Below are 23,991 nucleotides of genomic sequence, written 5' to 3' on the forward strand. Positions count from 1 at the left end.
GAAAAAAATAGGGGAGGCTAATTTGCCTTTTTATATAACTTTTTTTGCGTACAAATGAAGAATGTACGCTTTGTAGGGCCGGATTATGTAACTTTTTTCTTTGTGTTTAACTTGGAACACTAAAGTTGTTCCCAATGTTAATACTATTTATTAAAGCATTTTTTTTAACCGACAGACAGAATGTGTTAATGTTTTCTATTCTTTTCATTTCAGGAACAGCATTGTTTTTTTTGTTTTTTGTTTTTTTTTGGTAATTGTAATATAACAATGGTTTCGCTCTGCCTGCGCGGTCCGATCCGGATACACTGTCTCAATATGGGAACATCGAAGTGGAAAGAGGGCAGCTGTGAAGTCGTAGAGAAAGACAATAAATTAAGTTTGGTTGTAAACTTTAATGCAGGAGGGGCACCGGCAAAATTTCAGGTGAGAAAGTATAATATCGTTTTTCTCAGTTTTGATGATATTTGTTTTGTTTGTTTTTAAAGATCTGTTATAGAAATCGGTATATTTAGATTCTTTTTTTTTTTAACCTAATATTTATTGTGCCTTGGTGTTCTGAAAGCTGTCTCGTGTTGCCGGAAAATTGGTTTGCCTGAATTGTAATTTTATACAAAATCCTTCCTATTTTAGCTAAATCACAACATCAAAAATGTTGTTCTGCGGCCTGTTGGGATGAAGCAGAGTCGCCTGATGCTAACCTTGAAAGATGCCAGCTCTCTTACTATAGATAAAGTCCCATGCAAAGATGCAGAGGAATTAAAGCGTTTCCTTGATACTGTTGATAAGGCTCAATCAGGTAAAAAGGATATTTTTGCTGAATTACCTGTAAACTTTAATATTTTTGCTGCATCAAAAGATGCCCCAGTTCATATTGGGAAAATAACCTGTACATGTATGATACATGTGATTGGAATATATTTTGTACTTTTGGCCTGGAAAATGTCTTTTGGCCCACCCTAAAACTAAAAACAAAGTAACCATTCCTTGCCCATCATATTTTACCTGCAGTGAAACCTGTACAAGGGTCTGGAAGCTTTGGTGGCATTTTGGGGAATAGAAGCACCCACAAGGAGGTTAACAAGCCTCTGTCAAACATCAAAAGCCAGGTTTGTGCAAAGATTAATGTTTTGGCCTTTTTCTTATTTTAGAATTCATAACTACTTTTGAGATTTAATATATTTTTTCCTTAGACGCCTCCTAAGAGAGTAAACTTTGATAATAAAGATGAAACGCCTGTGAAAAAGACACTAACAGGTGTCGTAAGAACGCCGCTTAAAACCTCTCCAGGCAGCATTACTCCAAGTCGAATTAGTGCTTCCTCTGTAACGTCTACTCCTCAAAGAGCTGGTCTTCTGGAAAAGAGGTATTGAGAAATATACATTATAATGCATTTTCTGTTTGATAAAGTATATAGAAATCTGCTCAGTGAGGTTCCACAATTGTACATCTTTTTACAGTTCTACAAAAACGTGATACATTCAAGCCTCCAAGTCTTTCATGCACTGATTTTTGTTGTTTTTTTGAGGGATGCTGCAGAATCTGCACAGTTATATAACCATTAAACCCTTAAGTCACTTGCTACGGGGGGGTTTCAGTGCAACACGTTAAGTGCAAAAAAAAAAAAAAAAGGGAACCGTCAGGCCCGCTTTAACACAGGGTTTGCAAATCATGGGTGCTTCTTTTTTAATGACACTTTATAAAGCAAAACAGATGCAGAGACTTATTTATTTTTTATTGTGCCCCATTTTAAAAAATCTTTTACATCACGCAAACACCCCCCCATTCTTGGCGTAGTGTTACTCCTACTCTGTTCAGGTTGACATCTTTCCTCACAATAGTGTCTGTGAGAGACTTGGGACTGACTTCGGTCAACTTGAATTATGTTTTTCACTCACAGGAGTGAAAAACGGAAACGAATGCCGACTCCAAGCCCCGAAATAGGCGAAGATTACCCTAAAGAGAATGATTCATCTACGTAGGTTTTGCTCAAAATCTTCATCAGTTGGGTCAAGGGTTGCTTGGAGTTTTGGCTTTGGTTTGCTCAGCTTAATGGTTCATGATGAAACCATACAGCGTGCATAATTGTCTGGGGGGGGGTAATTAATTTCGCCACGTTGTGTTTCAGACATCATCCTTATTAACATTCTCAGCTTCCCACTTGTCATATTGCATGAGTTGCAGGTATCCACAGACATACAAACATGTATCGGTGTCATTTCATTGATCTGCCTATACTGATGTGATGCAAACAAAGCATTTATTAAAGAGCATGCTGTAGTAGTCTTAGTTTCAATTCATTGTGACAATACTTCTTTTAGAACACAGAGTGCAGGGCACTTCTCTATCTGGATATGTGTTGCAGGTAGCTGTAACATTTTTTGTTCATTATTCAGAAGTGCTCTGCTCATACTGTGCATGTTGCCTTAAAATTGTGTGAGTGGCCTCTATTCTAAGAGGTTGTTTTTTTTCTAGGCACAATTTGGTTTTTTTTTCTTCTTAATTTTGTTTTAATCTCTCTAGTACTAATAAAGCATTGACAGACCCAGCACGCAAATTTTTGAATAGCAGCCGTGAGAAGCAGTTGAATCTGAAGCAGACTGAGGAAACCAGGCAAGGTCAGGTCAACTTTAATATTGTATTGCAGATATTCTAAATGTGCTGTTCCACTTGAGTGTTAAGTAAATGAGCATTCTGCTGTGTCCTTTAATGTGTAATTTACTTCTTTCTGTCCAAGAGTCTGTAAGCTTCACAGGATGACATAATGTAGGAAGTCGTTCTCAACATTCTTTATGCATTAAGGAATAGTGCTGTATTTAGATATTGAAGTTATCTTTTTAGTTGATTCTGTTCAATTGTGCTGCAAATATTTATTTTGTGCTATTGATTTTTTTTTTTTAGGACCAATGCCGTTGCAGTCCTCTTCCTTTTATAGTAGCAGATTAACACCAAAGGAGTCTGCAGGGAATATGAACACAGACAGGTATTACTTTTCTTTCTGGGCTTTTGTGTTAATATAACGGAGCAATAATATATAATACACACTGAACTAAATGTGTGGGCCAACTCTGCAGACCTCAGATGTGTTTTCACTTGCGTGTGCAAGCTCTACTTTTTGTTGCTATGCATGGAAAATATCAGTCCCTCTCACTTCCGCTGGGTCAATGACACTCAGTGGTCAGTACAACAGGTAAACCTTTTTTGATGAGTTTGTAACTTCTGCTATTACTTACCAACGCAAGAAAGCTAATCTGTAGGAATTGTGCTTTCCATTCTAATTTCAACCAGGTCGTCTGTGTCGGCTCAACCACCATCTGCCAAGAGAAGTTTAATCCTCCCATCTCAACCCAGCCCTCTGTCTGTAAAAAAACTGAGGCCTAGTCAGGACTACACTGGATGGAACAAGCCAAGAGTTCTCTCAACACAGCCACAACCGCAACAGCTTCAGGGGTAAGTATACTTTAGGTGCCATCATTTTCCTTAGTGCACTAGTTCTTGGAAATAAATATTTATAAACCCTATCTATTAAGCCCTTATGGTTTTTTTTCAAGGGACGTGTAAAGATTTATACTTCTTTATGGGATATAAAGGGATAAGCTCTATAGGAGCTTATTGTGATTGAATCTTGAATTTGTGATTTAAATGTCTCTGCCTTTTTTTTTTTTTTCTTTTTTCTTTCATACTGCTCCACTTTGTCACACTAAATCTCTGGTCGTATTTTCAGATTTTCCAATCTAGGTAATACCTGCTATATGAATGCGATACTGCAGTCCCTGTTTTCCCTTCAACCATTTGCCAATGATTTACTACGGCAAGGAATTCCCTACAAGAAAATCCCATTAAATGCATTAATAAGGTAGAGTGAACCATCCTTCTTTTTTGTGAATATTGGAGACATTTGTGGAATATGTAAATCTGAGGAGTAAGGTATTTTATTTGTCATACTTGTAAATGCTGTAAAATTTTAAAGCAAGTTTATTTTAGACAGTGTCTGCTGCCCAAGTTACACCTCAAATAGGTAATTCTCACCACATGATTTCTCAGTATGGTTTGACATTTTTATAAATAAACCACTTTATTTAAATCCTTAGTTTAACTGGACATGGAAGTGAGATTACTTTGTAGTTTTTATATATATATATATATATATATATATATATATATATATATATGTATGTAATTTTATTTGGGGTTCCCCTAAACTTTGCCTTGAGATTAATTTTTTCTTTATTTATTCAGACGGTTTGCTCTCTTGCTCGCCAAGAAGGATGTTTGCAGCCCAGAGATGAAGAAAGAATTGCTTAAAAAAGTCAAGAATGCCATTTCGGCCACGGCAGAGAGATTTTCTGGTTATGTGCAGAATGTACGTCTTTTACCAATTTCTACAACTCCAGTGTGTAATTGTTGTAGTAAATAATGCAATAACCGAAGTCCCTTATTGCTCATAAAGTAGTTCACATTGTAGATTTTTATTATTGTCCAGCAAAAGTTAATTGTCGTTCCTCCTGTGTAGTCCGTTGGTTTTGAGATTTCACACTAAATCCATTTTTATTTTCAGGATGCCCATGAGTTCTTGAGCCAATGCCTTGACCAGCTGAAGGAAGACATGGGGAAGCTAAATAAAACATGGAAGACTGAACCATCATCAGAAGAAATTTCAGGTGGAAAGCCAAGTGATGATATCGCTGCTACCCGTATATACACCTGCCCAGTGGTCTGCAATTTTGAGTTTGAGGTGCAGCATTCAATCACATGCACAATGTAAGAATAAATGCATGTAATACTTTTGTTTGGTAGCTGGTAACTTATCCAGTTTACCGTAGATCAACTTATTTTCCTCTGATCTTTTTGGTGTTCTCACTCCCCCCCACAAAGGTGCGGCGAAACAGTAACTAAATGTGAGCAGTTTAATGACCTTTCCATTGATCTTCCACGAAGAAAGAAATTGTTGCCTTGCAGATCCATTCAGGATTCCTTAGACCTCTTTTTCAGAGTAAGTAATCAAAGATATTTTTTACCTTGTGACTTTGTCTTTAGTTACTCCTAAAACTCTTGTTGGGCCAAAAGACATACTTTAAAATTGTATTTACAAAAGCAAAATTTTAATATAAGTTACGGTCAAGAGCTTAACATATTCCCTGTCTGCCTTTTGAATATTTGTATTCGCTTGCTGCATACAAATGGAGTTATAATTTACTTTACATTCATAATTAGCTACTTCACCATTTCTTTTCTCTTTCCCTGAAGATGGAGGATCTTGAATATTCTTGTGAAAAGTGTAATGGAAAATCCGCAACAGTGACGCACAAATTTAGCAGGCTACCCAGGTAGGTGTCTTGCATATAGGGTAGGGAGGGGTTTTGTATATATTCTTATATGTAATTTCAGTTAATGACAGTGTCTTTAAACTTCTCTCCCTCTCATTAGGATTCTTATCCTTCATCTGAAACGATACAGCTTCAATGTAGTTCTGTCTCTGAATAACAAAGTTGGCCAGCAAGTTATCATCCCAAGATATCTGACGTTGTCATCACACTGCACAGAGAGCACGCACCCTCCTTTATCACTAGGTTGGAACGTGCAAGCTGCGATGTACGTACACTTCACAAGCTTCTGGTTTCCAAAAAAAATCACCTTTCTTGTGATCAGAAAATAGTAACGTCTTTACAAAGCGTGCAATAGTTGTTGGAATTTTAATAAATTCATTATTGAATAGCCTATGTTATCCTGATTGGCTTTTTATGCATTTGAAGTCTTTGTAACTTGTGCAGGCATCTTTAAACAAGGGTACGTGTGTACCATAAATGCCTGTAAGCATAAAGGATTACCCACAGAGCACCATGTACCTTCTGTTCCACTGTGTTCAGTTGGTAATATTGTAATAAGGGACTAGGCAGATGGTCAGTAAAAATAGTACTTAATACATCTGTTCTTCGTGTGTGTTCAGATATATATTTTGCTTTGTTGCAATTTTCACTCCATCCTGCGATTGACTCTTACTTGGTCTTTTCAAGGAACTCCAGACCATTAAAGACTTCACAAATGGTAAATTCTGGTGCAGTGAGCACCTCAACCCCTCTCAGGTAAGAGCCTAGGAACATATTCTTGTCCCTTTAGCTGATGTTCTATTTGGTTTCTTGGAACCATGAAATATTGAATATTTTAAGTAAAGGAGTTAAAATATTCAGAGAGAGAGATGGGAGAACAGCCAGAACTTTTGTTTGCTCTGTAACCTAATGTAAACTATTATGATTTTAATATTTTTTTTTCCCCTTGTGCATAGGAAGCAAACATTTAAAACTACTAACGGCCTAACCATTTGCCTGGATTCGGAAAGTGAGGATGAGCAAGTCAAGCGATGTGTTTCTCAAAGCCAAAGGGTTTGTGACCTTCTGTCGGAAAGCCAGGACAAGGTATACCCTCGTTCCAAAATAGCATAACCTTGTTTAACTGTTTTCACAGGAACTGTAATAAAATATTACTTATTTTTAGCCTGAATAATTCAAATCATGGCTTGACTAATGGGCACTGTTTAGTTGGTAATTCAGTTGATGTGAATGGAGCAATATTTATTTACAGCCTGTAAAAAATAATAATGTATAGTGTGTAATTATGTTGAGTCACATGTAAACTTTCTGCACAATGTAACTGCTTGAGGCGAGATTGTGTTATTCCAGCACTCTACCAAAATTAGAGTCCTCTCCCTGCTTTCGTTTGAAGTGACAAGTCTCAAGTTTCTTTAAATCCTTTTACATATATTTTCTTGATTCTAGAAAACTTCAGTGGACAGCAGTAGGAGTTCAGAGCTTCTTGACACATGCTTCGATGGTCTGAACGATGAGGAATTGGTGGCTGCTGTCTTGGAAATGAGCAAAAAAGAAACCTCTCTGAGTGAGAGTCCTGCGGATGATGGGAAGATCACAAGCAGCCCAGATACTGGTTTTGGGGGAGATGATGATGTCCAAGAAACTGATAACCCTGAGCCACTTGTGGAAGACAAAACCAAGGCTGTAAAAGACTCAGGTATTCATAATATGCTTTTAATTTTTGGGAGTTCCTGGAAAGGACATGGAAAGGTTAAGTCTTCCTGTATTTAGGAATCACACCTTTACTTTGTGAATTGCTATGGAGACTTCACCACTTAACAGAATTGCCCATTATACATAACCACACATTTTGGGATCTTTCCCTCCCTAAACTCCTTGTATATGCTTTTGCTACCAGGTGTAGTTCAATTCAGTGAAATGTCTAAGGACTTTGATGAGAATAAGGAGAATAAAACCCCAGAAGGCCCCCAAAATGACATTGACTGGCTTCAGTATGATCTGGAGAGGGAGCGAGAGGAACAGGAACTGCAGCAGGCACTGGCTCAGTCTCTTCAGGAGCAAGTAAGAATATTACCAACCTTAGTTTTATCCTTGTGTTCTGCTAATTGTGTCTCTTATGACGTCTACATTACACAGCTTAAGTTTGTTTATTTTCAGAGTCTTTAGTGCAAGGTAATGCAATTTTATTGGGCCTACATAGTCGCATAAGCGTTCAGGACCTTAGAAGTCTCTTCTTCATTCTCTAAATTCCAAGAAAAGCATCTGGGGTCCAGAAACCTCATGCGGCTATTCTTGTGTGATATGTTGGACCAGTTGTGTGATATGTTGGACACAGATTATAGCACAACACCAGTTTCTGTAAAATATATATTTTTTTCAATGTGTCACATATTCTAATAGTAAAAACTATATATAGGAAGCCTGGGAATTAAAGGAAGATGATGAACTGAAAAGAGCTACTGAACTAAGCCTACAAGGTGAGCATTAACTTTTTATCCAACACCTACAGAAGTGGTTCTGTTTTGTATTTATATTTGTTTTGTATTTCACTTATTTTAATATAAGCAAAATCTGGTTGTAGAGTTCAACAGCTCCATTCTTGATGGCATGGTGTCTGATGAGGATTCTGGAAATGAAGATGTTCTCGATATGGAGTACACCGAGGCAGAAGCAGAGGAACTAAAGAAAAATGCAGAGGTGGGTAGTTATAGGAAGTTATGTATAAAGTGCCCTGGTGCAATGTCTCTATCACAACAAATGGAATAGTCCATTTAGTAGATTGCTTTAGTAATAAGGGCGTTTTTGCAAACCTGCTTTTTTTGTACACCATTAGTGTACATTTATGTGAATTGACGTTTACATGTTTTTAGATATTGGTTTCTAAGGTATAACAACGAAAAACCTTTGTTTCATTATCATCTGTATAATTCATTTTGCATAATAGCAAAAGGTGTTGGTGCTATATAATTAAAATGTTTTATTCCAGGCAACTCTTTGCCGTATGCTTTAATTAGGGACAATGACACATTTTCAATATTTAAATATTTCAATATTACTTGGCAGCTTTCCAGTTGAACGTTCCTCGGCGTAAATGTTTCTGGCAATCCCACAGCTGTTTATTTTTTTCAGGCTGGAGAGCTTCCCCATTCATACCGCCTTATCAGTGTGGTCAGCCACATTGGGAGCTCCTCTTCGTCTGGTAGGTATTTCACGGTTTCCATTCTCAACTTTTTAGTTAGTGCAACAAATTTCAAGGTATTAAAAATAGATGTTTCTAGTGGCTCTTCTATCTGATCTTGAAGCCTCAATCTTACAGAGAGAATTCTCAGCGGAAGAATAATTATTCTGGTTCACATTTTGTGTTTAGGCCATTACATCAGCGATGTCTACGATATCAAGAAACAAGCTTGGTTTACGTACAACGACCTCACTGTATCCAGGACACTCGAAACTACTGTGCAGAATGATAGAGACAGAAGTGGCTACATTTTCTTTTATATGCACAAGTATGTTTTTACTCCAATATTTCTTATACCATGAACCATACGGTTCCAATGTCTATCTGCTCTTTACCAAAAATCTTTCTTTTTACAACAGAGATATATTTGATGACCTTGTAGAAGAGGAGAAGCGATCACAGCTTTCATCCGGCGACAGACCTTCCCGGCCAGCTCTGTGACAAGCACATGCACTTGAATCCCTTTCATTTGCGTGGGTCGTTGATTGTTGCCTTTTCGGCAGCAGAGTGTGATCTATTTCCATCTGACTTCTGAGTTGTGGCTGGAACTAATGGCACCGAGTCCAGGCCTCTCCTGAAAGTTGATAACACTTCACTTTCTTAACCTTTTGCGTTTACCAATGCAATGTATTTTCAACGGTTCCTTGTGACGTGTTCAGCTGAGGTTGCGTCTTCATTTGGACATTTAATTAAAGCTGAGTGCTCTTCTTGGACTTGGGCATTTTAATATGCCCCTTTTTTACAGCAATAAAAAATAACTAGGGGATTGAACACTTGCCACCTATAGGCAGCTTTGCCACTACAGCATTGCAGCTGAAGACTGCTTTTTGTTTGTATTGAACTCTTGTATATATGTTTGTGGGTTATTTTGTTGTTTTTTTTTCTTTTTACAGACTGTACATTGGTATTGGTGCTGTCAAATGAATCGATAAAGCTGCAGTCTAATGATCAACGGCCTTCTGCTTTTTGTTTTTGGAAAATGCATTTACTTTTGTTGTTTTTTTACTTTTTAAGGGGGCTGTTGCTGTAACGACCACAAATGTCCCCCCACGTGCTGAATAAAGGCAATAACAGAGCGGTCTCTCTGCTGGCAGCTACCATAGAGATTTTTATAGCCTACTTTTACATGCCAGCCACATGGAAGCCTGACGTGTTTAGACAATCACTACCCGAGTTGACGTAACAATGTTTTTAAACGCCTGTACTCGTTTCATTTTATGTTGTATATTTGTATTTCTCTCTGGAATTTGGGTATTTGTCTTTTTTTGTGGGTCTCATCTTATTTGTGTATTTTTATTTGTACATGAGCCTAGAGTGGTTTATTTTGAGTTAGCGGATAGTTGGTGAATGACCGAGAAGTTCTGCCTGGGGACGAGGGACGTCTTGCTGTGATTTGAAATGCGATTTCTACAAGAGGTAACAAGGCGTTTATTTGTTTCAGATGTACATATTCTATTTAACTATTTTAAACTGTTTTATGTTGTCCATTTTCTGTAATACAAGATCTATAAAGAGGTTAAATAAATGTTTATTTTGTTTTAGCGACAAGCTGCAGTATCTTGTCAGGTTCTCAAATGGATAACCAATGGTCTTGGAGTCCTCCTGTGTTATATATAATGATATGGTTTTATTTTTTGCTGCTCAAACTAGATTTTTTTTTTTTTTACATTAACAAAACTCAAAAATAAGCTAGATTGATGCATCTCTAGAAACCCTGGATATTTTCTATTGTTCCTATATAGGAGCCTATTGTGGGGGTAATGCACAGTACTCGGTATTTGCACTGAACTATAAGTCTGACTTTTCATTAAATAAATCGTACAGAGTTTACTGATAACTGATTTAGTTATTTAGCTGATTTACAATGACAAATCTTTCTGTATCTGGTCTCAGATTCCCCCTTTCATATTAGTTTGTATGCAATTTATTTTTTCAAACTGAATTTATCGCTGGGTAGGTTGGTATTAAGTCAGGATACATATATTTTCCCTAAAATATTTAAGAACAGTGAAACCACAATTCTCCAAATAACGTCATCATTCTCATGGGAGATTGGAGGCTTTTTCTTCTTTCTCCTCATTTTCAGAGGAGGCTTTAGTGCTTAAGTCTTCATGACGATGGCTGGGGTGCCTGAACTTCAGGAAACATCCTACGTTTTATAGACCAACCCTGCAGTTAGAGTTTTTGTGTAGAAAAGTATAGCACAAGTTTCATTGATAGCTTCTAGTCAAATTTTCCGGACTATCAAAAAAAGCCATTGCACACTGGACACGTGATAAAAACTAACACTAGGCCTACGCAGAGAAGTCTAGGTACACTTTCGTACTGACAAATTAACCTATTCATTGACAGAAGGAAGTGAATTTGTTCCAGCATTGCAATGCAGTACAGAATGGTGTAGTTTATGTAGCACATTTGGGGTCACTTAGCTTATTCATGGAAAACAAGGAAATCATTAGAAGGCTTTTCTAAGGATTAGCCCTTTACACTTAAACTTGGATCAGCGACCACAAGGCGCCATTGGAACACAGGAGTGATGGGAGTGATAAAGGGCCGTTGGAACACGGGAGTGATGGGAGTGATAAATAGCTACAATAGTCATTTACAACATTAACCCCGTCCGTGCTGGATTTCTGATCCATTTCATGTTTTTTTTCCATGGACGAACTTTGCTTTTCTTTCAAAAACAAGGAAGTTTCTAAGTGGCCCCAAATTTTTGAACAGTAATCTATATCCTGTAATAAAATCTACCTTCATACTCGGGTCTCAATTGTTTACTGTGTGCCAGCTTTACTACAAAGACATATTTCTAAATAACCACATGGCGCTCTGGTGCAAATGTATTTGATTATGAAGCTTGACAGACGCTCTGCTAATGCGATGGAGGTGGAACATAGGGGGTGTAAAAAAATAAAAAAAATAATCTTTGCCATGTGCTTTATAAAATAATTTATTAATGTTTTAGAATCAGCATTAATAAAGATATAGATGGAAGTAGTAAAATCTGATAAATCCTGACAGTTTGCGCTTGTTGCTTAAATCCATACAGGACTGAGTTTAATATTACGAGTATTGGGTTCTGGCTCGGTCATATAGAATTTCAACTGTTCCAATAGCTGAGCTTTATTTTTATTTTGATGGGAAACGTGGATTCTGCAACATAACACGATCTTTAATACGGAATGGTTCAATGTTAGACCGCCAATCAAATCCATTCTCAAGGGTGTTTAAATCCCCTATGTCACCCCACCAACAATTTTTTTTTTTTTGTTCTGTTTATTGAAAATGTTGATCATTCACATTCATCTTTTCCGCTCTACTTTGCAATATTAGAAATTTTTTACATTTCTTGTTATCGCGTTTTGACACTTGATTGGTCAAATTCTAAAAAAAAAAAAAAAAAACCTAAAGACTTATACTGATGTTGTGATACTTTTTATTTTACAGTTTGAAGGTTGTGCTTCTATCTGGTGTCTAAAGATGTTCCTCGGCTTTCCTAGGCAGTTTCCCCGCGTTCTATCACTCACTGCTGCCTGTGTGTTATGAGAGTTGCAATCAAGAGCAGCTAGAGGGCCCACTCCTGTCTGCCATGGATCATTCAGGTTTATTCCAGTGACCTTTCCTGGCCTAGGCCCATTTACACTATGGAAGCTGTGCCTTTAAGACATGGAGCCGCGGGAAATGATACGCCTTTTAATGCAGGGAAGACGGCGCATTTTTGTTCTTTACTATACATTATCGAGGGCCAAATCAACTCTTTTCAGAAGGGACATACGACAATGGGCTTTATTCACTAAAGGCAGAGCAGCGTTGCAGCTCTTTGACTTCACTATACCTTATGAAGCTTCTTTATAATGAATGGTGAAGTGAGGGAGTTAAAACCATAACTCCTTTCACCTTTAGTGCCTAAACCCCATTGTCTTCCATACTTGCACCCCTTGGAATAGTAACAGGATCTAAAAGGACTGATGTGGCCCTTGACACGGCACAATGAGCTGTGGAGAGTTAATTTTCTTATCTTTGCACTCTTTAGCCTGCTCTGGTGGGTTTCTGCTGGGAAATGGGTTGCATAGGAACCATTATAAACAAAGGAGCACAAAAAAAGACTAATAAATCAGAAGAGTCCTTTTGTTTTTTTGAGATTCTGCTTCTTCCATTCTGGCAAAGCCTGGAATTCTCCGGGGGACATCTGAAATATGGACTGAAATTCCTGGCTGGACAGGAAATCCTAGGGGGGAAAAGGGTTTAAAGAGCACTTTTACTACGGCATGATGAAGTATACTAATCTGCTGTTTTTTGGCACTAATATTCTGACCAATATGAACGTTATTGGTAAAATAAAGGGGAACATTTGAACCTAAGATCTAAACAGTTCTACCGAGTATAATCTGATCAATAATTGTTTAAATTGCAACTGTGTATCTAAAAAGAATGCTGGAAGCTTAATGTAACCAGAATAATTTGGCCATGTTTGGTAAATTATACCAAATATTTAGCTTCTTTTACCTCTTTTCTGCTGGGATCCACATCAGCCGGAAGTTCATCTGTTGTTTTGTTCAACAGGGCTTCTGCGGGATAAACCTTCATCCCGGGGGCCGTAAACTTTGTTTGAGCCGTGAAGGATCCCAGTTCTGTGCCGTTAATTTCCTAAAGGGAATGCAGGAAAATGTCTCGTAAATGCCTGAACCTCTGAAGTCACATAAAAGCTTGTGGCAGAAAACTGTTGTATAGTAAAGATTTTCACAAGATATTTTGAGCTTAGGGATCTCGCTCTGACAGCGATCATCTACCCGCTTAATTTAACGCCTAAAGGTAAAATGCAATATTAGGAACATCGTTAATGGGCCGCAGGGCTTTTAAATCTTTATCTGGGGAAAACGTGATTTGTACAAACTACTTACCAATGTGATCTGCTCGATAACATTATCATCCCCCAAATCAGCCTTCATGTCTTCGTAAGATTTCCTGTTCTGAAACGGTAACATTGTGTTTAGAGAACGCGATAGAATCTAAGTACGGTCACAAAGGATGAGTAAAGAAGCGGTAGGACAGGCTGTCGTCGGAAATGTGGATATTGATTATTTACCTCCCACTTAAAGGGATCCCAGGCCAGGAACCACCCTGTGAAGGTGGGGGGCTCGTATCCTTGCTTCACTATAACGATCGGAGTGTTAATGTCACGGCCGCCAGGATGGGTCTTCAGATACTCCTGAGCTGTAAAGGCTGCTTCTGTCTTTTCAGTCTCGTTAGCATGTTTTCCGATCCAAAGGAATACCTATAAATAAAAAAAAAGAGTGTTGAGACATTTCAATGAGTTATGGGTACCAAGGAGTCTAGACTGGGACATTTTTAATTTAGAGATGTGAATCAATCACTATAAAGCAACGAGTCCCCTCATCCCCACATACATTCCGCTGATAACAAAGGACTCTATTATAAGTATCTCTCATCATATTAATATTGAGGTCAATCATAACGTGGGGATGCATTTAGCGTCCACATAAAGCTGAGGATTATGGGAATTTTAGTTCACTAATATCCATAGTGATCTTGTCCCTGGCCCTATAGAGTTCTTCCCTGTTTACCTGGTCCCAAGCGTCTAGTAAGAACACGTCATCGTCTTCCAGGTCGTCTTGGGTGAAATCTGCGATCTCGGTGGCCCTAAAGGTCCCAGTCTGATTAGAGCATTCAAAGAGACGAGGGGTGATGTCGCTGGTTTCTTCTTGCAGTCTGACAAAACAATCAATGAGTATTATCGCCACGGTTACAGGTTGTAGTAAAATATGACATTTTATAAGCAATTTAGGTCTCATTTTTAGCAGGCACCACGAGACCTTACTTGGGGCATCAGTGGTCAGCAAGAGAACATTGGAAAAGAAACACACATGTGGTGGCCTGGCCACGCGTTTTACCTCTTGCTACTGGCGTACTGACTCTTTCCCCCGAGGGCCAGCCAGAACTCGGCCGGTTCCTGTCCTTCAGCAACTACAACCTTCTCACCCTTGGAGATGATATCAGCCACGTTCTTCGCCATGAGACGTTCATCACCGCTGCATCCCTGTGGGGGGGAAAGAACGGTGACGATAATAATTTCATATACGTAGAATATTGTCCCATTAATTATCGGTTGTTAACCCGGGCAACAATGGGTTAAACCAGCACAGGCATGCTGTTTTTTTTATTTAAAGCCACGCCCACTTCAACTCATAAAGCTCTGCATCATAATAGGCTGGAGTTATAGAAGCAGGTTTTCCGTATAAGGCTTGTTAGAGCCACACCCACATTACATCATAAGGCATGGGCGTGCCATAATAGGCTGGAGCTGGAGCAGTGTATGAGCTCAAAAGAGTCTTGAGTTATTTAGACAAAAGACGACTCCTTTTGTCCCCCACATTTTCCTCTGGATCACTAGGCAGGAAGTTTAGGATCAGGCTGCAGGAAGGGTCTACAAGGATTTTTTTCCCCTTTAGGGATGTTTAATTGCCCTAAAGTTTGTATTTTTCCTCCATTATCAATGTGCTGTTTTCTGATAAATAAAATGTTTTTAAAATTGTAAATGTTTTCATTTGAATCTGTTCTCAACATAACAAAAAAAATGCGGACCCCTGGCAGATACTAAACCAGCAAAGTGAGATAACTGCTGTGATGCAATCGGCTCTCTCATCAGCGGAAGGGGTTAAATCAACCCAGCTAAAATCTAATAGACACCTATAGTATTTTGTGTCATCAAATATTATGGTTATTTAATCCATTTACCCAAATGACATTAAATTCAAATTCGTGAATGTATTTAAATTACCCAGAACCAAGAAAACGTGCTGTGGGCGGAGCTAAAAAGCCCTCCAATGAGATCAAAGCCGGCACCTTTTGTCAGTAAAACTAACAGCTGGGCTTGATTCAGGATCGTAACATTGTATCCCAGGTAAATCCTTTCTTTATTTCCAAATGAATGACGCGGCCTAAGTAAACCAAGAATGGGATAACATACTTCCCAAGTGCCCCAGTTTTCCCAGGACAGTCCTGATTTTCAAGCACTGTCCTGTTGTCCAGTGTAGCTGCCATGATTCATGAGTAGAAACAAGAGAACAAGAGATCATAATCTAAAATTCTTACCTTTCCACACCACAAGTAGCAGGTCCCTTTCGTCTTCAGCACAAAAACATCATTGGAATTGAGGGAAGGGGCTTTGACCGGTACCTCGAAGGCTTTAGTGTTGTACTCGTTACTTCCATGCACCTGAAACAAGCGGACCTCAGGGGCCGGCTCTGTGCTGTCCGCGCGGGATGTACCACCCTGAAGAGTAAAAAAACACTGAATAAGAAATTCTAATTCTCTTAAAATTGTATCCATTATATCTTTCCACCATCATCTAGCTTTATCAACCAATGGGGGATGGGCACCTGGCAGGAGGGATGAGGGACTTCCCATTAAAAAGGTTAAACATTTTTTTTTATTTATTTATTTTTAATATTTGTTGTGTTTTTAAGCTCCGCACTCATGACATTCATATGGATGGAAGATCCTCACCTCGTACACCACCATATTGCCCTTGAAGATCGCCATGAGGTGGGCCGGTTCCTTGCCCATTGCTACGCGGACCTGAACCGGTTCCCCGCCGTACTGCTGATCCAGAATCACCGCCTGATAGGCGGACGCCGCAATCTCGTCCTGACTCGCATGGCGACCCTGTCCAAAAGGGAGCGTAGACATTGATTAACGGCAGGTCATGTACCTGTATATACTCGGCCGTCTTCTCTATTTACATGGTAAGACATTGTGAATGAAGTCACCTGTATTCAAGCAGGGACAAGCACCAGACTGTGTAGCCCAGAGAAAATGCCCATTTGCCCCGAGACTGGGATAAAAACCCATATATGTCTAAAAGAAGAGACCTGATCCTAAGTATCTCCAGATATGATTGGGCCGCACCCTTTATATAAGATGATATCATAATGTGTTTTGCATAGTGACGTCAGAAAAGAACAAATTGCCCAAAAAAGCTTTACTTTTAGGTATGTTTATAACCCTCGGCGGTCCTTACCTGCCAAATGTAGAGCATGTAGTGTTTCTTGTTGTTGATGAGGTATTTGTAAAGAATCAGGTAACAGTCGCCGCCGTAGAAATGGCCGATCCATTTCTTCTCTACTGGAGCCAATTCCACGTTCTCTATTCTCCAAACCTAACAAATAAATAAAAATAGGAGAAACAATATATATATATCAACACCCTGAAAAGATATAGATATAAAATAATAATAAAAATAATAATTCTAGGGCAACATTCTTAAGAGTCACCATGGAAACCAGTGATACATATGGAGCTTTACCCCAAACAATCTATATAAATACACATGTTCGCTGTAGCTAGTTTTAATAACAATAATTATTCTGGGGCAATATTTTAATAAACTAATAATTTTAGGGCAACATTCTAAAGGTGGAAGAGTCACCATGGAAACCAGTGATACATATAGAGTTTTGCCCCGAACTTAATCTATATATGCTTGCACGATGTTCACTGCGCCCCTATAACCTATATAGTAGCGAGTTTTATCTTAAAGTTAAACATTGTATTTGTTAACCGTCCAAATGAACATATATCTGGAAATTACATTTAATAAAGAAAAAAAGTATATTAACGCCAATAGGTTTAGATATCCGAGAATTTATGGTACAGACACCTATACAAACATATATATAGAGAGAGAGAGAGATATAAATCAGTAAATATCATCACCTCTGCCTCTCCGCTTCCATCATCCACCATCTTCTGCTGAGCGGCTAACTGAGGGTTGGCGTGCAAGGTGGTCGCGTCAAATTTCACTTGTTCCACTTTGGCTGATAAAAGAAAAAAAGACGATATGATGATATTATGCATTATATATAATAAAGGACTACAACCAGTAGCCATAATTATTATTGTGCTTATTATTATATATTGTATTATATGTATAGCGCCATCATATTCCGTAGCGCTGTACAATATAATTGCATTGGTTAAGGGCTATATGTGCTTTTCTGGGCCAGCCATAGAAAACCATGTTGTATTCAGTAGAGCAAGTAGAACAGCTTGTTAAAAAGTTTCCTTTCAATCATTGCCCAGGGCCGGCCCTGCCATATATGCACCATAGGCAGCTGGCCATGAGGGGGGCTTCTTCATATCTGTGCCGTCAAAATTAAGCATCACAAGGGACGTTCTCTGGTTTTCTTCACTCAATCGCTAAGCATTAAACAATTTGTTTAATGTTTCATCCTGAAGAACGTAGCTATTTTTTGGGGGGTGGTGGGGGGTGGAGGACTTACCCACTTTCCCTACGGTACTCGTCTTGCCCATGCCCACGGTCTGGTCCTTTGTAGTCCACTTTTTAAAGAGCTGTTTAAACACCGCAGACTCCGACCCGTCGTTTTGCACCTCTACATTGGTGGAGGGAGGATAGTTTTTGGCTTTGATAAAATTCTGTGGATAAAACAAGAAAAACTTAACAATCAATCAAAAAAAGAAAATGTTTGAGCGCAGAGCACTTCACGGCTCCTTCCACCCTACAGATGCGGACTCTTTCACTGGACAATGTGGAACTGTAACCACGGTTATTAAACTGGTCTCAAGCAAACAGGATTTTCTTAACCATGAATTTATTGGGTGGTTTCATATCATTCCTTGGTACAAAAATATTTCCTAATCTGGTACCCCATTTCAGATAAAATTAATTTGCGTTTCCTAGGTTTTTAGGCATTACGATGATTTTTGCTGATGCGATTTGTAACGCGGTCGCCCTGTCTTTAAATGAATCTAGAAACACAGAGCAAAGTCAGTAACTGAAACATAATGTTCTTTGTAGAATTCATAGAATTCCGCTTATTGCCCCAGGAGGTGTTTCTTACAGGGTTTCCCCCAGTAGTAGATCCTTTTTTCTTCTTTCTAGAGCCTATCGGTGAACCTCACACTAGGAGAGCCAATGCATGTTGAGCTGATCTGGCCAACATAGACGATTTGTTAGGAGTTAGTCCTACGGAACGTGTTTTGGAACCACTTGGCCGAGACCCTTGGCTCGAGACATTACTCACCAACGCCCGAGACATGGCTTGTTGTCTCTCCTCTTTTGAAGCGTTCTTTCCTTTCCACACAAAGATCTTACTGCCTCCTTGGTCTAGGATGTAGCAATCCTGTTCATACAGATGGCAATAAAAGTCAAATCAAATCAAGAAACCCAACTGCTTACCATTATCAGATTATCCCAGGGGGTCCCACTAAATAAACCTTTTGCCCCATGGATCTGCTTTAAGACGCTAGTCTTGCTTGGACAGATCCTATAAAAGTGGGGCGTCCCTCTTCTGTAACTGCAATTTTGTTGCAAATGAAGCGTTTCCTACAAAAGTCCAAAATGTGGCATGGAGACTAACGCCGAATATATTCCCTAAAAGCGCCTTCTGAGAGATCAGGACCCTCTAACATGGAGCGAGATCCCGAGTGCTTTTAGCTCGGGTTGAAGCCATGGTCGACTTACAGTGTTGCTCAGCAAATCCTGGGTCAAAGGCTGGGTGGCCACTTCTTGCACCATTATGTTGCCGCTTGAATCTGATACCCTGCAGACACGGAAGAAGATTGTATGGAATTAGGGTGAATTAGTATTTTTGGGTTGGTGACACCCCATCGTGGCAAGAAACTCAGCCAGCCCCGGCTAATCCTATAAATCCCATGATTCCCACCAGCCCGACAGTATTTGGGGTCTACATTGTCTGCGTATTTGTGCAATTGTGAGGCTCAAGCTCGTTGTCCAGTAACACAATGTCCCAACGGGGCAGATCCAGGGGAATGTCAGCTTTTCATCTACTCACTGATACAGTTTGATGGATGTTTTCGCAGCGTGGTCCACCACGTCGTCGGAAATGGCCGGTTTCAGTTCCTTTCTCTGTCCCAAGGTCTGGGTAAGGACCTCCATGAGCTGAGGGGAAGCCTCCTCATTGTCCCCTTCCACCACCAAAACTTGGGCCCTCCCGCCACGCTCACGGTCACGGATATCCTTGGCCAAGTTCATACCCTAGGGCAAATCCAAGCAATAACCAAGAGTTAGCAATGAGAAAACTGTATTTTTTTTTATTTATTACTATTTTATTTTAATTTCCAGATTAAAATAAACATAATATCACTTTTTAAATCATTCCATACGTTTTAGATAAATCCGGAACGTACCCTCAGTCTTTCTGTCCTGTTGCTATCGGGTCCGTTCCACTGGATTATTGCTTTCCCGAGGTCCACCAGGAAAACATCACCTCGGTTGAAACTGTTCCACTCCATGGGTACCTGCGATAATACGTTGGGCATGAATTAGATCACTAATTAAAAGGGCCCTTTCCAGTAAATGGATTGTTAAATGTCAATATATTTGTGATTATATATATCTTTTAAAAATATATAGAATTCTTTAACAAGCATATTTCTAAAAGAAGAAGAAGGGAGAAGAAGGAAGAAGAAGGAAGAAGAAGGGAGAAGAAGGGAGAAGAAGGAAGAAGAAGGGAGAAGAAGGGAGAAGACGGAAGAAGAAGGGAGAAGACGGAAGAAGAAGGGAGAAGACAGAAGAAGAAGGAAGAAGAAGGGAGAAGACGGAAGAAGAAGGGAGAAGACGGAAGAAGAAGGAAGAAGAAGGGAGAAGACGGAAGAAGAAGGAAGAAGAAGGGAGAAGACGGAAGAAGAAGGAAGAAGAAGGGAGAAGACAGAAGAAGAAGGAAGAAGAAGGGAGAAGACGGAAGAAGAAGGAAGAAGAAGGGAGAAGACAGAAGAAGAAGGAAGAAGAAGGGAGAAGACAGAAGAAGAAGGAAGAAGAAGGGAGAAGACGGAAGAAGAAGGGAGAAGAAGGAAGAAGAAGGAAGAAGAAGGAAGAAGAAGGAAGAAGAAGGGAGAAGAAGGAAGAAGAAGGGAGAAGAAGGAAGAAGAAGGAAGAAGAGTGAAGAAGGGAGACGAAGAAAGGTGAAAATAAATTATAATATTGAAAGTGATGTTTTTTCTCACGCATAAACAGTGTTATATAATATAAGACTCTATGACGGCACAAGGAGCGCTGTCATCTTTATCTTTGGGGTAGGAAGGACTCACCTCTCCGGCCAGAACATTCTTCTTCCCTTTGACGTGTAGGAGACGCTTGACATTATATGTATTGGTCTCCACTTGCTTCATCCCCGAGGCTGCTCCCCCGTTTTTATAACTAACGGGAAAAAAGATGCATTGAATGAAGACAAAAGCGTAATAATTATTCCACACCCGCGAATTTCTAAATAAGCCGTCTTGGATAATTTAAATATTAACCCATTAATAGCCTGTCACGCAGATTCTATTGCAGTAACTCGCTGGTTCTAATATCGGTCATTATGGAAACCGTGACCAGTCAGGAGGTGGAGATGTTCTGAATAAAGTCACCTGTGTTCAAGCAGGGATTCAAGCAGTGATATAGAAGAGAATATGAAGGAGTTGGCTCCAGATTGTGTGACCCTGAGAAACTGCCCCTTTACCCCGAGACTGGGGTAAAAACCCTGAGAATCTGTTTATTCCCCTCCTGAATACCCCATGGAGTGATACCTACACAATCCCCTGTTTGAAGTAACCCTTAAAGACGTCACTCTCATAACCCTGGGCTTCCCGATGCTGCACAGCCACCCCTCCGAGGTGGTCGTCCATCTGGATGGTATAAATGGCAGCCGCTCCTTGTTCGTCCGTCGAGGAATTTCTCCCAACCCAGAAATGGATATCATAAGTGAAATTCTTCCCGGTCTTGTGTGTCTGAAAATAAGGAAAAAAGGGGAAAAAAAGAAAAATAATTAGTATTAGCGACAAACAGCACAAATTGGGCAAAAATTATTACATTAAGCCTTAGTTGGCTCCTCTTTGGATACATATTTACTTTTCGCAGTTAATCATTGGATGCATTTCAAAGCCTTATGTATAAAACACTTTAATAAAAAGTTACGGATAAATTAATGTTTTTAAACATTTGCATTTATTTGTGATATTAAAAGCAACATAATGTATAGAATAAGATATATATATATATATATATATATATATACACAGTGTATATATATATATATATATATATATATAATAAAAAGAAATTAGTGTTTCTAGAACGCCACCGAAAGACGAAGGAGCGAAAGGAAGATAAATGCTGATAATTATCTCAGTAAAGGCAGCGGTCCCAAAGGAGCCGCTCACACACGCTCTCTCCCCGGAGATCTTTGCCCCCGCGGGGGTATTCCGTGTATAAGTAGCCGGGGCTGTTACATAATAACATTTTCTTGAGATCACCATCTTTTTTTCTTTCAACCTACCATACGACGGAGCGAGTGTATCAAACATGATTCTATTACCTATTTGAAAAGGGGCTTTGTTACCATAGCAACCCGAGTAATTATTCGATCACCGCAAACCTCCATGGGTTTCTACGAACGATTCCACGACATCTCAGTGATGGAGACGTAGAAAGTCGCGTAGACTTTTCAAACCTTCCATCCCAAAACCCCCTATTTATCTTCTCTAATCAGGGGGGAAACATCCAATTTTACTGACAATATAAAAAATACTTAAATCCAAGAGTGAAAAGTCCACAGAGCCTTAGAATTTAGATAATAGGTTAATGACCTTCTACCGGGGGGGGGGCAATTGTGACCGAGGGACATTCTCTCTGTGATGAGTAGATGATAAAATACAGATTTATCACTCCCATCACTCCTGTGTTCCACTGGCCCTTTATCACTCCCATCACTGCTGTGTTCCAATGGCCCTTTATCACTCCCATCACTTCTGTGTTCCAATGGCCCTTTATCACTCCCATCACTCCTGTGTTCCAATGGCCCTTTATCACTCCCATCACTTCTGTGTTCCAATGGCCCTTTATCACTCCCATCACTCCTGTGTTCCAATGGCCCTTTATCCCTCCCATCACTCCTGTGTTTCACTGGCCCTTTATCACTCCCATCACTCCTGTGTTCCAATGGCCCTTTATCACACCCATCACTGCTGTGTTCCAATGGCCCTTTATCACTCCCATCACTCCTGTGTTCCAATGGCCCTTTATCACTCCCATCACTTCTGTGTTCCAATAGCCCTTTATCACTCCCATCACTCCTGTGTTTCAATGGCCCTTTATCACTCCCATCACTGCTGTGTATAATTGATGGTTAGAAACCCTTTTGTAATTTTGTTACAGACAGAAATTTCCTTCTTTTCCAGCTCAGTGACCCCAAACTTTTGAACGGCGGTATAAATATATACATAAACATTAATAGATAATGATAAAACGCACCATTAGGAGGATATAACAATCTCCGTCGTAAAAGTTTCCAAAGGTTTTTTCCGGCACAGGAACCATTTCCATATTCTGCAAGAGAATGAAACGGAAACATCGGACGTTAAAAGTCAGCCGGACCTGTCTGCGCATGAATTACGAGCGGACGAGTCAAAAGTCTCTTTATTTCAATTAGACTCCCCGTGATTATGAAATCTCTCCCATTAGTTACATGCTCTGGACTTGTACCCACAGCGGGACCCCTCACTGTATTACCCTCTACCACTTCTGCTGGGAGGCCGTTCCCCTTATCTACCACCCTCTCGGTAGACTTTGCATACTATTCTTTGTTGGAGATATAGTGATATTTGCGTACCTCGATCCTCCATATTTGAAGCCCCGGAGTGGTTTTATTGAGAGACTTCGTGACTTTTTCCGTGAGTTCCGGCATCTTGTAATATCGGGTGGATAAACGTCACTTAGAAACCTGTTCAAAGAGAAAATGTGGTTATTATCCTCCAATCAGAAGCTTGTGTCAGTCACATGCGCGACCATAATGTATATGAATGAGAATCATCCTTCATCATCACTCCGCATCATAACGAACCCGTCCCAGGATCTTCTCCTGCGCGGGGGCATAAAGCTGACCCTATAGGCATATTATACATTATACAGTATACGGGGCCGGCTCAGCCCTTCCTGCGCGACGGTTATCCGTATTGACGCAGATACCGCATTCTACTTAATAAATGACATAAAGTAAATCATTGGCTGATAAAGTAATGTTATGGCATCGATTATTTTTCTATTAACTAATAATTGTCCCCGGGTTTGCTAGCGTTTCAGCATTCCGGGTCACGGGAGCCTTGGTTCTAGATAAAGTTCAACAGAAATGAGTAATAGGGATTTTATGCAGCATTTACACTATGTCTGGATCCTTTCTGTGCTCCTATTCTGAGATCGCTATTCTGTGCTGCCCCCTTCTGGCGGGTTTGTATTATAGCCCAAATATGTTCTGATCTGCTGTGTTTATGGGTCGGGCTGAAGGATCCCATCCAACAAGCTCTGCGTTTTCCCAAATGATCCGTTCTGTACCCAGCGCCAGAGATCGGCCCTCGCGGACCTCGTACCCCCTAACAAATATAACAATCAGG

At 39.7% G+C, this 23,991-nt stretch overlaps 2 protein-coding genes across 3 annotated transcripts; one reads left to right on the top strand and one right to left on the bottom strand.

The window, feature by feature from the left end:
* Positions 1-267: 267 nt before the first annotated feature.
* LOC149281276 (ubiquitin carboxyl-terminal hydrolase 37-like) lies at positions 268-9,003 on the top strand. Its single transcript, XM_089499478.1, has 23 exons — positions 268-423; positions 631-796; positions 1,009-1,106; positions 1,191-1,363; positions 1,898-1,975; positions 2,521-2,615; positions 2,899-2,980; positions 3,286-3,447; positions 3,722-3,853; positions 4,237-4,360; positions 4,556-4,758; positions 4,873-4,990; positions 5,245-5,324; positions 5,425-5,589; positions 6,012-6,080; positions 6,281-6,410; positions 6,771-7,020; positions 7,222-7,385; positions 7,741-7,801; positions 7,906-8,021; positions 8,454-8,523; positions 8,692-8,830; positions 8,922-9,003. The coding sequence occupies exons 1-23, from the start codon at positions 268-270 to the stop codon at positions 9,001-9,003; spliced, it is 2,913 nt and encodes a 970-aa protein (XP_089355604.1).
* Positions 9,004-12,676: 3,673 nt separating this feature from the next.
* On the bottom strand, positions 12,677-23,288 carry LOC149281277 (villin-1-like). Of its 2 annotated transcripts, none has more exons than XM_089499442.1 (19): positions 23,214-23,288; positions 22,856-22,930; positions 21,137-21,333; positions 20,653-20,761; positions 19,753-19,863; positions 19,398-19,600; positions 19,067-19,145; positions 18,627-18,725; positions 17,865-18,018; positions 17,299-17,399; positions 16,604-16,741; positions 16,090-16,248; positions 15,676-15,855; positions 14,475-14,620; positions 14,148-14,292; positions 13,649-13,837; positions 13,464-13,532; positions 13,069-13,209; positions 12,677-12,790 (listed from the first exon to the last, which is right to left on the bottom strand). In XM_089499442.1, exons 1-19 carry the CDS (start codon positions 23,286-23,288, stop codon positions 12,677-12,679), a joined length of 2,484 nt encoding a protein of 827 aa, XP_089355568.1. The 2 variants fall into 2 exon arrangements, with proteins under 2 accessions (XP_089355568.1, XP_089355569.1); XM_089499443.1 differs by having other exon boundaries at positions 13,069-13,193; positions 13,457-13,532.
* Between the last annotated feature and the right edge of the window lie 703 nt (positions 23,289-23,991).

Source organism: Sceloporus occidentalis, unplaced genomic scaffold (genome assembly GCF_023333645.1).
Source record: "Sceloporus occidentalis isolate IW3139 unplaced genomic scaffold, rSceOcc1.0.p SCAF_136, whole genome shotgun sequence".
NCBI classification, from domain to species: domain Eukaryota; kingdom Metazoa; phylum Chordata; class Lepidosauria; order Squamata; family Phrynosomatidae; genus Sceloporus; species Sceloporus occidentalis.

Coding starts and splice junctions, on each gene's coding strand:
- LOC149281276 (XM_089499478.1), top strand. CDS start 268: ATGGTTTCGCTCTGCCTGCGCGGTCCGATCCGGATACACTGTCTCAAT. Junction 424..630: donor GGGCACCGGCAAAATTTCAG/GTGAGAAAGTAT, acceptor TTCCTATTTTAG/CTAAATCACAACATCAAAAA. Junction 3,448..3,721: donor CAACCGCAACAGCTTCAGGG/GTAAGTATACTT, acceptor TCGTATTTTCAG/ATTTTCCAATCTAGGTAATA.
- LOC149281277 (XM_089499442.1), bottom strand. CDS start 23,288: ATGCCGGAACTCACGGAAAAAGTCACGAAGTCTCTCAATAAAACCACT. Junction 19,864..20,652: donor AGAATGTTCTGGCCGGAGAG/GTGAGTCCTTCC, acceptor GTATTATCGCAG/GTACCCATGGAGTGGAACAG. Junction 16,249..16,603: donor ACATGCTCTACATTTGGCAG/GTAAGGACCGCC, acceptor CCTTTTGGACAG/GGTCGCCATGCGAGTCAGGA.